The sequence below is a fragment of the Pelecanus crispus genome, chromosome 15 (assembly GCF_030463565.1).
Source record: "Pelecanus crispus isolate bPelCri1 chromosome 15, bPelCri1.pri, whole genome shotgun sequence".
NCBI classification, from domain to species: Eukaryota; Metazoa; Chordata; class Aves; order Pelecaniformes; family Pelecanidae; genus Pelecanus; species Pelecanus crispus.
The window spans coordinates 10,333,394-10,347,018 of NC_134657.1; the positions used below are offsets into that span (position 1 = coordinate 10,333,394).

General features: G+C 44.9%; 1 protein-coding gene across 2 annotated transcripts in view; it reads left to right on the forward strand.

Moving 5' to 3' along the window:
• Positions 1-13,625, forward strand: part of CAMTA1 (calmodulin binding transcription activator 1) — a 296,954-nt gene that overhangs the window by 279,695 nt on the left and 3,634 nt on the right. Inside the window, exons 20-23 of one of the 2 annotated variants that reach the window (XM_075721708.1) lie at positions 1,721-1,914; positions 2,092-2,166; positions 7,194-7,224; positions 11,962-12,143. In XM_075721708.1, the coding sequence (XP_075577823.1) occupies positions 1,721-1,914; positions 2,092-2,166; positions 7,194-7,224; positions 11,962-12,143 (482 nt within the window). The remainder of the gene's footprint in view (positions 1-1,720; positions 1,915-2,091; positions 2,167-7,193; positions 7,225-11,961; positions 12,144-13,625) is intronic. The other variant, XM_075721709.1, reaches the window with a different exon arrangement.

The following is a 13,625-nucleotide window of genomic DNA, read 5'->3' on the forward strand; positions in this document are numbered from 1 at the left end:
CAGCCACAGAAGTCCCATCTGGGCTAAAAACTAGAAGGAAAACCATAACCAGTCCATGAGTGGACTTACTTAAAATAGCTAATTTAAAACCACAGTCTGATCCATTTAATTAAAAATGCTAAAAAGACAAAAAGAAAAAAAAAAGGAAATTAATAATGGCAAAATATAACTGCACCTAATGACTGCTTCAATTCCAAAAAGTGAAATTTGGTAAATGGTGGTCTGTGATGATATTGGAGGGGTTTTTGCTTTGGGATGATGTTCGCGGGGGGTGGTGGTGGTGTTTGCTTTTTGGTTTTTTTCCCAATAGACAGGAAAACTCCATTGAGATATGTTAGGACATTACCCCGTACAGGGCAGTGGCTGCTATTTCTGTGTTTTGTGTGTCTGATAAAGTGAGCAGAAGCCGTGGCTGACAAAATACCCAGGAACAACAGACACATAAGTTTTGAAAGTGTTAAAGCTTTCAAAATAAGATCAGTAAACACTGAAAACCTCTGTCATAGTGTTCAGATGTATGAGTGCAACTTCTATACATTATTCTACATCTCTGTCTTAAAAAGGACTTTTAAAAATACGCATGAATTCATATGGTTTCTGTTAAGTGGCCATCTACTTGCGTGCTTTAAAAGGAAAAGGATGTAGAATAAAGAATGATTTTCTTTTTAAGAGTTTGTGCCTGCTTTATTTGGAATCATGGGGCTAGAAATAATACAGTCCTAGAGGGAATTTTGGATGTGTGTGACTGCTCGTGCAAATTTGTAAGTTCAGTGGATGCTTGTTCCAGACTTCTAACGAGATTTAGTTTTGCCTATGACTTAGGCTCAATATTAGACCTGCTTAATTAACTGTTGTGGTTTTTGGGTTTTGGTTGGTTTTGTTTTAAGTTAGGATCATATGTTATTCCATTTGAAATGCTTGGATTTAAATGGTTATATTTGAGCAATCAAAACTTTTGCAGCATTGTGCTATGGCATAGAAACAAGAAATGAGATGTTTAAAAATTAACTGTCCTAGGCAAGTGGAATACACTTGTGAACAGCAAACACAGTTCTTAAAAAAGAAATTTGTTTAAAAGATACTTTTAAAGGAAGACACAAAAAAATTATATTTTGGTTTTAGTTGGTTAGCATTTTGGAATAGTCACTCACACTGCTTTATCCTTGTAGTCACTTAGTTGGGCATCTTTTGCTGCTGCTGTTATGAGTCTTTACAAACATTGGCTGCATAGAAATGAGCGTCCTGTACTTTGTAATGAGATTTCTGCGTGCAAGGGAAACAAACAGTTCCTCCAAGAGTAGTCAGTTGGTTTATCTCTAACGCAGACCCGCTGCAGTACAACTTTGAAGCAGTGTAAACATGACTCAGGATCTGCTCCAGTTGTTCCAGAGTTGTTCATAATTATAGTACAGCTGGATCTGGTCATTAGCGTGTACGTGTAGAGCCCCTGCTAGCCAGGTGTTAAATAAAACCAATCCCGTCAAACTATTCCAGGGGCAGCAAAGCAGGTAGTTGCTTTCTTGATGCAGACTAGGTTCTGCACCTAATCTCACAGATGTTCCAGTTTGCTGTCACCCTTTTCTCATACAGTTCCCAATCAGCGAGTAGATACTCATTTGCTTCTCATCATGTCTTAGTGGCACAAGAGTCTTTCACCGTAGGAGCCTGCTTCTTGCTCGTTTTATTCGAATGCCTCAACTTCTCTTTGTTTCTCTTGTAGTATGCACTTTATAAAAAGATGACGCAAGCTGCCATTCTTATCCAGAGCAAATTCCGAAGTTATTATGAGCAGAAAAAATTCCAGCAGAGCCGACGAGCCGCGATGCTGATCCAGCAGTACTATCGTAGCTACAAAGAATGTGGGAAGAGGAGGCAAAACCGTCGGGCAGCCACCATTGTACAACAGAAACTCAGGTGAGCTGTTGGGATGTGAGATGCTACCAGGTTCTTAATATATTGTTTTTACATTCATCAGGGCTGTGCTGTAATTTAGAGACAAAGGACAGTGGTTCATAGGATAATTATTGTTGCGTTTAGTACTGTTCTCCCCAGTTTTGCGTACACTTCAGTGTTGGGTTTTTTTGTGTTTAGAAGCAGTCTGCTTACCAAGAAGCAGGATCAAGCTGCTCGCAAGATTATGCGGTTTTTACGACGCTGCCGCCACAGGTATGACACTATCTTTTGGTATCTGCCCTTCATTAGAGCAGTGCAACAATACTGAAGTGTGTCAGCAATGAGTGCAATGTAAGGGGTAATAGAATCAACTCACTACAGATCTTTTGATCAAATAACGAAGCCCAGCTGCTTCCCAGTTGTACTGACAAAAATGAAATCTCTAATTTAGGACCGTTGCGGAAAGAGAATCATGTTCAGCTCCCTTGCTGATATGGTAAAGCAGCCCAGGTTGTGTTGGGCAGATGCAGAATAAGGAAACTGAGCAAAGCAAGGCACATGACTTTAAAAGCTGGACTTGAGGAAGTCTGAAAAAAAGCTTACTGAATCATAGCTACAGCTTGTAAGTGCTGCACAAAGCATTCATGGTGTGTGGGAAAGCGCAAAATGCGACCACATCTGCTGTACGCTGGAAATGCCTTTAGTTTGGTCACAGGATCATTTGGTAAACTCTTATCAAATAAGGGTTCTTTTTAATGTGGATAGGTGGAGTGTGCCAACAGAACAGCAGACAAGTTAGCTCCCATCAGCCACTTCACACATACCTCAGTAAGCTGGGAGTACAGACACAGACGTGGAGATGAATTGTCTGCCAGCGTGGGAACCGGCGCGGGCTTGCCAAAGTGCTCGCGTGTGGCAGCTAGCGCTACCACACCAGTACTCTGCTACATGCAGGGCGTTTGTTTTGATTTTTTCAATTAAAAGATCCCATAGGTGATCAGGTTGCGAACTGGAACTTTGCCTAGACAAAAGGGAATTCAGATGTTTCTGACTCTGCTCCCTCCATTCTCACCACACATGCATTTCATCCACTCAGGGGCTGGTCAGACGTGATGCATTTTGAAGCATGTCTAGCTCAGCCCGGTGATGTTTGAACAAGGAGAGCTCCGAGAGGCAGAGAGGCGTGTGATAAACTTGATTTTAGAAACAGACTCGGTCCTTTTTGTAGGATTTCAGAGCTGCAGTTTGCAGCAGGTCAGCGTGGCTCGTGTTGTGGAAGGACATCTTACCTACCTGCAGGTTCAGTGGGAAGTAACTTGTGGACAAGAAAGAGGGCTTTATAGTTTCCAGGCCAATTCCAAATGCACTTGAAACAGCCACAGTTGTTCGTGAAGAAGCACAAGTGGCTTCTCGCTCTCAGCAGGGCATGTGGAAGAGACCAAAAGGTTTGTTTTGTTGCGTTTGTTGGGCAGCATGTCCCGCTGAAGCAGGCGCGAGGCTCAGGACTTCTGTATCCTCTCAGATCTGCTTGAGATCCAGGCAGTCCCTGGGGAAGCCACATGCCCGTTTCCGTCCGTGGAGGCTCCGGGGCCAACCTGCCAGAGGCTCTTACAGCCAACTCTGATGCAGAAGCCCTGAGAGCACCTCACGACTAGCTGTATCACTGGGTTTTCCACCAATGTCCAGGATGTGCCACGCACTTCAGCCACGCTCAGTTAAGTCTCCAGCTGTCGAGTAACCTAGACTCTTCAGGGCTTAAATTGCCCATGAATCCAGCAGTTTTTCTTGCCTTCAGGTCATTGCCTTCCTCTTTCTCAGCGTCTCCTGTTTCTTTTGTAGAGTAAGACCCTACTCATTTGCATCACTGAAGTTTGTAGGCAAGACCTTTCCCTTTGCCTGTAGTCAATCTCCTCTCTCTTCAGCAGCGTGGTCACTGGTGCTGTGCATCTGTGGGAGACAGGTTTAGGTCTTGGGTATTTTTAGACAGGAAATAAAAAGAAGTCGGGGGGGAATCCATTGTCAGTAGGCTCTCTCTGGCTTACGTCACACTGTGCAGGACTAATTTCTGCAACAGTGCAGTCCTGTCTGTGTCCATAGGCACTTTGTTAGCAGTTGTGGTTACTTGGGAGTTCGTCCACGGTTCTTGGTTAGGATGCAACAAAAGCAAAAAGTAACTTATTTCCACTGAAGACGTTAACTGTGTTTCAAAACAGCCTTGCTTTTCCTTCTGAAATAAAAATGATCGCACATTTGTGGTCATGTACTTTCTCCAAGCAATCATAAGGGTTTAAAACTGTGTTAGTGTCACTAATATTAATAATTGACAAATTTTAACCAGGAGCATTCTGGCACTGGCAGATGCTAAAAATAAAAGCAAGACTTGCCAAAATGACAAAACCAGCATTTAGAATCTGCTTGAAAAAGGCATAAGTTTACCAGCCTGCTAGATTTACAGAACTGTTTAGAAATGTGGCGAGTTTGGGGCTCTTTCCCCATATTCCTTCTGCTTGTCAAAAAACCTCTAGCAAGCAGTTGCGAAGAAAGACGTTTTCCAAAACGCTTCATGCTCTGTGCACTTAGGCTGCATCTGTGATCCTGGGATCACACCGCAGGAGTGTGTCAGGGACCCTCGGACTCTCCTGGCTGCCGGTACCATGCAGAGATCTGTTCCCCGTGCTTGTTTGCGCTCAGTGAAGAACACCACACAAATCAGGTTCTTAGAGCTTTATTAACACACAGGGTTTTGAAGACAAACAGATTGAAGTCTTTTGCTTGTGTAAACAGCTGCAAAGGAAAAGTATAATACTGGAAATGATACAGATCTACTTCTTGAAACAGAGCTTCACTTGCTTCAGCAGCTCAGCTGACTCAGACCGACGTGTTTGCTTCCTCGCTCCCTGCCCCGAGGGGGAGATCCACGCGCTCTCCCCAGCACAGCCACAGCCTGGCAAGACCACCTGCGTTCCTCCCTTCCCAAGCTCGGCTCCGCAGCCCCCTTTTAACTGGCCTGTTTGTGGTGCGTGTACACTGGGGTACCAGGTGGAAGAGGAGGGAATTGCTTCCTTCTCATCTGTTCTTCTTCAGGCTTTCTGAATTTTCTTTGTGTGTCTTAATAATTACATTTATTCCGCACTGCTTGACTTTTCTTCCTTACCTCTTTCTAAGGATAGAGTAATAAAACTTAGGATGTTAAGTAAGTGTCAGACCACCTCTGTATAAGCCTCCTAATTATATCCGTTCAGGCTACTGTGCGTCTTGTGTAGCGCTCACATGGGATGCAGCTGATGATGATGTGACTGGTACTTAGGCTAACAGCCCCACATGCTGTACGGCTAACAGCCCCACATGCTGTTTCAGGAGTACTGCTTGTTGGAATCACATCATGGACTCCTCTTGAAATGCTCAAAATTAGCACACTGCTGCTATAAACAAGAAATTAAGAAAGTCCCAGGCTCCATAAGGAAATATTTCAGCCATCCAAGCTCCTGAACATCCAGGGGCAAGCCATAACAACTAACATCTAATGTTATTTAATGCTCTGCAGCGTAAAAATGGCACTGTGGAGCCACTTAGACCATGGTGCCTTGTCAGTACAAGGGATAGAAATGACAGATACTTTTGGAAAATCTGAGGGAGCGAGAGAAAAGAGAGCATGCACAGGAACATCAGAGCAACAGGATCTTGTAGCAGATTTCTGTCAGCTGATAGGCAGAGGTGGGGGAGGAGGCTGTAAAAGCCACTTGCAGTCTGTTGTAAGGATAGCGAGCTAAGTGAAAAGACAGTAAATTCCTAAAGTTCAGAAATTCAACCTTAAAAAAAAAATTAAACTGTTTAACCTGGGTTTTGTCCAGAAGCAGATTCTGTTGCTGGGCCAATAAATGTCTCTTAATAAGAGCTTGTTCTGTAGCCTTTAGGCAAGGTTTGCTCAGGCTTCCCCCTGGCAACCATGTGGTTGGTTGTTTTTGTCCCTATTTTAAACTGATCAAAGTCTACTTTAAGCCAATTATAAGAACTCTTTCTCTGCTAGTGTTCAGAACAGCTTAAATGGTTGTCTTGTCCTATTTTGCTTATGAGCTTTTTGATGCGAAGGCTCAGTAGTGCAAACATGATTCCTATCAGCTTGAGGATTCAGGGTGCATAGGCATGTCGGTCTTGTGTTTTCTGATCTCCTGAACTTAACGCTCGTTGCCTGATCAGACAGTATTTCAGATGTTTTGAGAGAGTTAATGAGAGAGGTTCTGCGGTTGGAGCGCTCTCAGTAATGGATGTGTAGACGTTGAAAATTGGAAAAGAAATACAAGTTTTGGTCGAATGTATTCTTAGAGAAGATATTGGAGCTCTAGTAGCTGAATATTATCAGGTGTCATGGAGACAAAAGTGGTCATTCATCAGCAGCAGTCATTCTGACGGTCAGACATGTATCGTTTTCTTTTGACTTTGCGGAAAAAAAAAGTATTTATCCATCTATTGTCACGTTCTCAAAAATCTGGTGAAAAACATGCATCAGCCATAACATGGTATCAACATGACTCGTCACAGAAGTGTTGTTTGTTGAGAATAAGAAACGTCCTGGCCTCCCAGGAGAGCTTCGCCCGTCTTCCCGTGGTGCCCGGACCTGTTGGCTGGCACTTGACTAACTTTCAACCTAAAACTTGCCATTGTACCCACTGTGAGTTGAGCTGACTCCTGGCACTCTGTCCTGTGTGAGGCAGAATCAAGGCTTTGCGTATTTAATGGTTTTGGAAAGACTCCACCTGCTTAGCGGTCCCCAGATAAGACACATCTAGAGCCACAAGGAGATCCGAGAGCTCTGAAGAGGTTTTGGGTTTGCTGAGCTGAATCCATATATGGTCCATACAGTCAGCTTTCACTGGGAAGGTAACCTCCTATTTCCTATTGTTTCTCCAAGTGTTAGGAAAATTTTACTCTTTTGAGAAGTATCTACAGCAGTGCTAGGCTGTGATTATGATCTGCAGTGTTTTTTATGGAGTAGCATTTGGAATGAGATAGAAAACAGACGGTTGCTGCAAGGGAAGCCAGGATGCAGCTAGAAATGGCACAGGGATGACAGTATTGGGATTATTTGACTTGCTTATTACTTCCTGCCCTAAACCACCTAAACACAGGACTGCTCTTCCCTGGTAAAGAGGAGGAGTCCAGTAGGCAGGAGCGGGAAGGGTTCTTTCTCTCCAGGCAAGCAGAAGTGTTTTCTCCTCCTCCCTGAAGTGAAGCTCTTGGTAAGATACGGTTATTGCCATGTGTGTGCTAATAGCTCTTTGGTATTGTTTTGCAATCTGAAGCCCACTGGTGGACCATAGGCTGTACAAAAGGGTGAGTGTAGCTGCCTGCTAGCCAGTTCCTCTCTTCCATTTTAAATATTTTTGCTTTCTGCTTGCTTGCATGGGGCTGCAGCCGAGATATGCCAGTAAGTTTCACCTCCATTAATTATATAAAACAGAATCCTGTATAAACTAACCCTACTGCAATGACTAACACTGCTGCTTTTGTAACAGGACAGAGCTCCGCAGTAGATGTTACCAATGCATGAATGTGTGAAAAAGGACATGTATATTCATCATGGGCATGCTTAGGCGGCATTGTCGGTGGGATATTTTTTCAGTACCCAAAATGGCTGTCAGTAGATTTTGGAACTTTACAGGGTCTGCACTTACACTCAATGGGTAATGATGTCCTTTGTCATGGGACTGCCACAGCATTCAGGCTAGATTGTAGGAAGCTGCAATACAGATGCAGCCTACTCTGGATGGGTGTTTGTTTCTGCCTGAGCCAGAGAGAAGCAGAAGAGCTCTTCACATGGCTTTTTACTCCCTAAGGTGGTTAAGCACCAATGCTTATCTTCTAGAAGTTGGTCTTCGGTAAGTTACATGTCTGGTTGCCTTACCAGGGCCAGCTTTTTGACAACTGCTTCTCTCAGCTGTTAATCTACCTAGAGGGAAGGAAAACAAAAAACCTGAAATGAAGGTGAAGGTGCTGCAACTGTGCTGTAGTAAGTGCCAAGGGAGCTTCTGCTGGGAGTCTCCATTCTCGGCGTGAAAAGAGTCCACTTGCCTTTGTGCTCCGTCACATTAGCGGGCTGGTTTGCTACCCGACAGCGGGGTGGGAGTACGCCAAAGCATTCCCATGGCAGGTCACAGTCCCTGTACGAGCAGGGAATGCAGTGGCTTTCAAGGCACATACCTGAGTTGTCAGCAGGACCGCGTGCTCAGTAGCATCTTGCATTTGAGAGGTTTTAGGAGGGCAGGGCTTTTGTCAAAAACTGCAGTCGGAAATAACACCGTTTGTCTGCTTATTACTGCTCCCTTCAGCAAGGGAGGAGAAGCAGAGGGAGGGACGACCTGGACTCCTGCTTCCATGTAGCTTTCAGAAAAGAAAACTGAATTGTTGATCATGGAGTTTTACGGACTTTGAATTGCAGACATGACTTCTGTGACTTAGGAGTGAGACTATGAATTGGGCTTAAGCCTGCTGGAAGCATCGTTATTTGTTTAACTATTGAGCCTAACAAAGAAGCAATAGCTAATGACACTTCTTTCCAAACTATGACTTTTGTGCTACCATTTTTTGTTGCATGTCCTCAGTTTCTTACGAGTAACAGTTTGGGTTCTTTACTAATGACAAAGTAAGAATTGGATGAAATGGGGACAAAGGCCCAGATGTGCCTTCGCTGTTTAAGTGCTGCTTTCAGGATCTTGCCCTGATGGAGGAAGAGAATTGTTACTCCTGACTGCAGAGACCCCAACGCTGTGAAGTTGTTAGCTGGAAAACTATAGCTCCAGGTCTTAGCACGTATGGTAATGTGCTTTACAACTAACGCAGGTTAATTCTGGAACTGTGTCAAAATAGCTTGTATTCTCATAATGGTGGACTCACTGGGTGACTTGTTTTTACTAATCTGATGCTTTGTGTGTAACTAGGACTGGTAATTTTTGGTCTACAGTTGGGTGTCTGGTTTCAAAAGCCTCTTGAAGAAAAAACATAATTTGTTTTTGAAAAATAAAATTTGCTGTAACTAACTTAAAAAAAAGTTGTTCTCATGAGATAAATCGACCTTCCTCTGTTGTAAGGACATAAGTTAACATCTACTTTTATATGAAAACACATTAACAAGTTTAACCATCTTTAATCTTGGGGTCAGTTACTGTATCCATGGGATAGTAACAAATGCTGTAGACAAATGACAACATTTTATTTAGCAGCCAGTAGAGCAGTAGGCTGTAGGGCAGAGCTGCCTGGGGCTGGCGCTGGCTCAACAGCACACCTTCCCTCTCCAGCAGCCAGCATCCCAACCTCCTTCCTTCTGTCCCGAGGTGGGCCTGAGCAAGGAGCCGCGGCTCCTCAGCCCCCACGACGCAGCGTGCGCCGGCTGCGGCAGGAACCCTCGAACTCTGTGGTGTGCAAGTGCGGAGCTGGCCTTGGAGCCTCCCAGCGCGCTTCGGGTCGTGGGACAGAGAAGGCTGAGCTGCAGAGCCCGTGCCACCCAGAACAGCAGATGCACCTGCTCTGTCTTTTCTCTGAGCAAAAGCCGAACGCTACAGTTCTGTCGAGGGTGTGAAGCCCTTTCAAAAGCAGCAGGATTGGAAGAAACTGGTGCAAGATGGGAGTTGCAGTAAGAGAAGAGACAGAGCAAATGTTTTTCTCCCTGCACTGCCTCACTCATTCTGCAGCAGGGGGCTTCCTGGTGAGACCTGTTCTCTAACACTGCCTGGAGATAACTGGGGGTCTCCCAGTCTCTCCTGGTTTTGTCTGGCTAGCTGTGGACCATGTCCCACAGTGTGTAGGAAAAGGGACCAGCGTGCATGTCTGCAGCTAAATTCTGGTTTGCTCAAAATACATTCCTGCCTCCAGCTACTCCTGTTTTTGCAGTTTTGGTGCTCTCTTCTTAGTCTTCCTTCTCTCCAGAGAATTCCTGCTTAGCAGATTTGGCTGGCTGCATGCAGGCATGCCAGCACAGTTCCTGTTGCACCCTGCTCTCAGGCACCTCCATCTGCCCCGCTTTCCACGGGCTCGGGCTGCCCGCAGAATGCCCCTGCTCGGTGCGCTCTGCAGCCCTGGGAATGCACAGGCTGGAAGCTGTGCTGCGTTCTCCACTAGCAGCACCGTGTGTAACCTTTGCATGCCAGGCAGGAGGGGGATATGTTTTAAGACCTTTGTTCTACAATTAGGAAAAATAACTTAAAATGTGGGTACCAAAGTGGGCTAATTGGATTAAAAACTGAAAAGAATGTGCAACGTATGACTTCAGCACAGAAGAATAAAGCAATTGTGCTCTTGTGCCTTTCCATTCAAAGCTAGGATACTTGTGAGAACAGATGTATGCTAGAGTTTCAAGATACTAAAACTGATCTGTGTTGCATGGACAGTGCACTAGTGGAGGAGGCTGTAAAGGGGAGCGAGTGCAGCGTCCGGGCCCACAGCTAGTGCACGGCTCCGTGGACTCGGGTGAAGCTGGGGAAGCCACCCCTGCGGGCACGCTCTTGTAGATACTGCATGGTGATTCTGCTCTAGGCGGAGCTGCCAGGCTGGTCATCAGTATTGGAGGAGAAATAGTTGGTGCACGTTAAGGCTTTGTGTACATAGAAGCGTATGAGAAATTAGCAGGAAGCGGATTCAGGAAGTTTAGTAGTAGTTGCAGGTTTTGCCTTGAATGGCAAGCGATGTGGGATTGGTCGGGAAGTTGGGGAGTTCTCTGCTTATCTGGAAGAAGCAAGCTATGACCTATCACAAAATGTGTTAGCTGCTGTTCTGCCAAATGAGTCTGTTACAGCAAATGATTCTTTGCTGCTTTGCGTTCTGATAGCAACCTATGTGCATACGCTGCTGGCGTGCATGCACATAAGAAGATTATGTCTGGGCCTTCTGATGTGCACAAGCTGACATGGCCATATATGCGGAAGGAATGCATGCAAACATATGTCTGTAATATACAAATTTGATGTATTCTGTACACTGACACCATGCCTATGTAGTCTGCGTGTGCAGGTAAATGATCACAGCGTTTGCCTCCATGTTTCAGTTTGAAAACCTCTTTTCAAATTGATTTCATTAATTTTTCTGGATTTATTTCAGTTACATTACACCAGGATCAGTAAAGAGGGAGAGCTGGGAGATTTTATTGACCAGCTTATGTGAGACAAAACTTGCTCTCTTTCTGCGGTAGAAATTAAAAGACTTTATAGGGGGGGAAAAAAAAAAATCCTGTTACTATTGCCTTCAAGTAATAGTTTTCATCTCAGGGGAACCCACTCCAGTGGACAGATTTCAGCTAATCGCAGTGCCTGCCACACAGATGTTTCCCTGCTCACCAGTTAAACCGTGCGCTGTAGCCTCCTGTGAAGGAGAGCTTTGCTCAGAGTTCAGCTACAGGACACGAGCAGAAATACACGGCTGCTTGCACCGTGCCCCTCTCTGCCGTGCTCTTGCTAGCCAGGTGGTCTGGAGCAGATCACAAGGAGCGAGTCTTACCACGCCGTCAGGCTAGCCCATCGCTTTCTGCCTACAGCAAAACTTCTGAACTCTCTGGGGCAGAACAAGTGCGCTTGATATCTGTAATCACGAGTGATAAAGAATGTATTCATTCATGGCATCTTTCATTTCAAAATAGATCCCCTTACCCCCACCCCGTTTCTCATGGTTTGATTAAATGCTGCTCTCCGGTTTGGGGAGCGTGCATGTAACACCTGAAGTCAGTTCTTCTGGTAAGTACAACTTTATTTCATACCTGAATAAACATCATCTACTATATTTTGTTGTTCTTTGCATACCCTTCCCTCTCTTGGCATTTCAGCAACAAACCCTTTCCTACTCCTGTGCACCTAGGACTTGTATTTTTTGTGTGTTTTTAATATGTGCTATGCAGCAGCCATTGAATTTAAGTACCTGGTTTCTTACGTCTCTTAGTAAGATTGAGAATGGGGGAAAATTTTAAGGGATTGAAAAGTCCTGTTTGTTTGAGTTCAGGACGAGGTGAGAAAATGTATTGGGATACGCGTCACTGTACCTGCATCAACAGTTTTCGAAGTAATTTCTTTTTTCATTTACCTCTTGCAGGGGCTGAATGTATTTGGAGCTCAAATGCGTGTGTTAAATCGCAGACCGCGTGCTCTGGGGTGTCGTTCTCATTGGGCCTTTCTGTCTTTTTTGTTTTGCTGCCCAAATGAGATATCTGGAAAAAGGCAAGAGCTCCCTTTTCTTAAATGTCCCACAGGCCATTTCAGCTCTCAGAGCAACAGGTAACTCGCCAGACAGCCTTCTCTGGCTCCTGCACCCTGTCCTTTATACTGATCTTCAGCATTCAGATTCATTAAACATCTCCCTGGCTGGGCATTATGGAGTAAATTCGATGAAGCAGCTTTGTGTTACGCTTTACCCATGAAGCCATCGTTTGCTGTAACCTTTTCTAAGTAGGCCTAATTCATTTGCTGACACACTCCCATACAAGACTGGGGAGGGCGCGTGGGGAGAGGAGCTGCTGCTCGCTTCTGGGGCTGTTGCTTTCTACATCGCTTCAGCACGTAATGATGCAACCTCCTGTATGGTGTCCAAGTAATAAGTCACACGGTTTGAAGGGCAGAAGCTTTGTCTGGCTGGAGCAATCTGGGAACCGGGACGTAGATCCCGAGCGTCAGGGTTCAAAGCTCATAGCTGAAATTACCTTCTTTTCCCTTTCTGTGCATCAGCACCACAGCTGTGATTCAGACACCTTATCAGCAGTCATCTCTATTGCACGTGCTTTTTCCGTCCATCTGCTCTTCAGCAATTGCTGAGGGAATGACTTTGTAGCTTAGAGGTGCTTGCTGTCTAGAGGAAATGTTATCTGAGGAGGTTTTGGTTGAAGGCCTCATCAGTGCAAAAACAAATTTACGGTCCTCGCGGTTCTGTGTATGGTTTCAGTAGCTGCTGAAGTAGGATGGTACCTCTTATTTGGAGGCTTGCAATGGCCAGAGCCTGTTACCCTCTCTAGTGCACGCTGGCTTGCAGCCGTGCATCACTTGAACTGTCCTCGCCTCCAGTCCCCATGCAGGTGAAGGCGCTTCCGGAAGTGATCCAAAGCAGCATACCGGTGCCCGTAGACCTCTGGAGAGCTTTGCGCACCATCCATCGGCACGTGGCCTGCTGGTATTACTTGCTCTCAGCGCGCTTGTTTTTTCTGTTAGTAAAAACCAAAAAGTCTCACTGTGAGTCTACCAGACTGGATTGAAACGTCTTCTCTAGGAACATCCTTTCTGCTGTACCATTCTATAAATCCCAGGAGTGTTCTTTTTCTTAGAGCAGTTTATTAATGCTTGTAACTGCAAATGCTACACTTTGGCCCTCTTCCCCTGCCTGAATTTGAGTGGAAAAAATAAGGACCAAAGAAGACTGCTTTCCAGTAGGAAGGCAGTGCTATACTGTTCACTTAAAAGCTCTCCTAGCAGCACTTACTCAGTGGATTTCTATTTTCAAGGGTCCTAATTTGCCCAAAATTCTTCCCTGGTCAAACTGTATTTCTAACCACATTTGAAAATTTAGAGGGTTTATTACACCGAGCGTTAATGAAGAGGAAATAGCAGCCCTACACTCATGTTGACACTTTATATTGTTGTAACAAAATCAAATCAAAGTACCACTGAGTAAGGAACCTACTCAAAAAGAAGTGTTAACTGAGGACTAAAAGGACTTCTGAGACACAGGAAAGGCTGCAGTACAGATGATCTAATAAGGAATTAATTGGT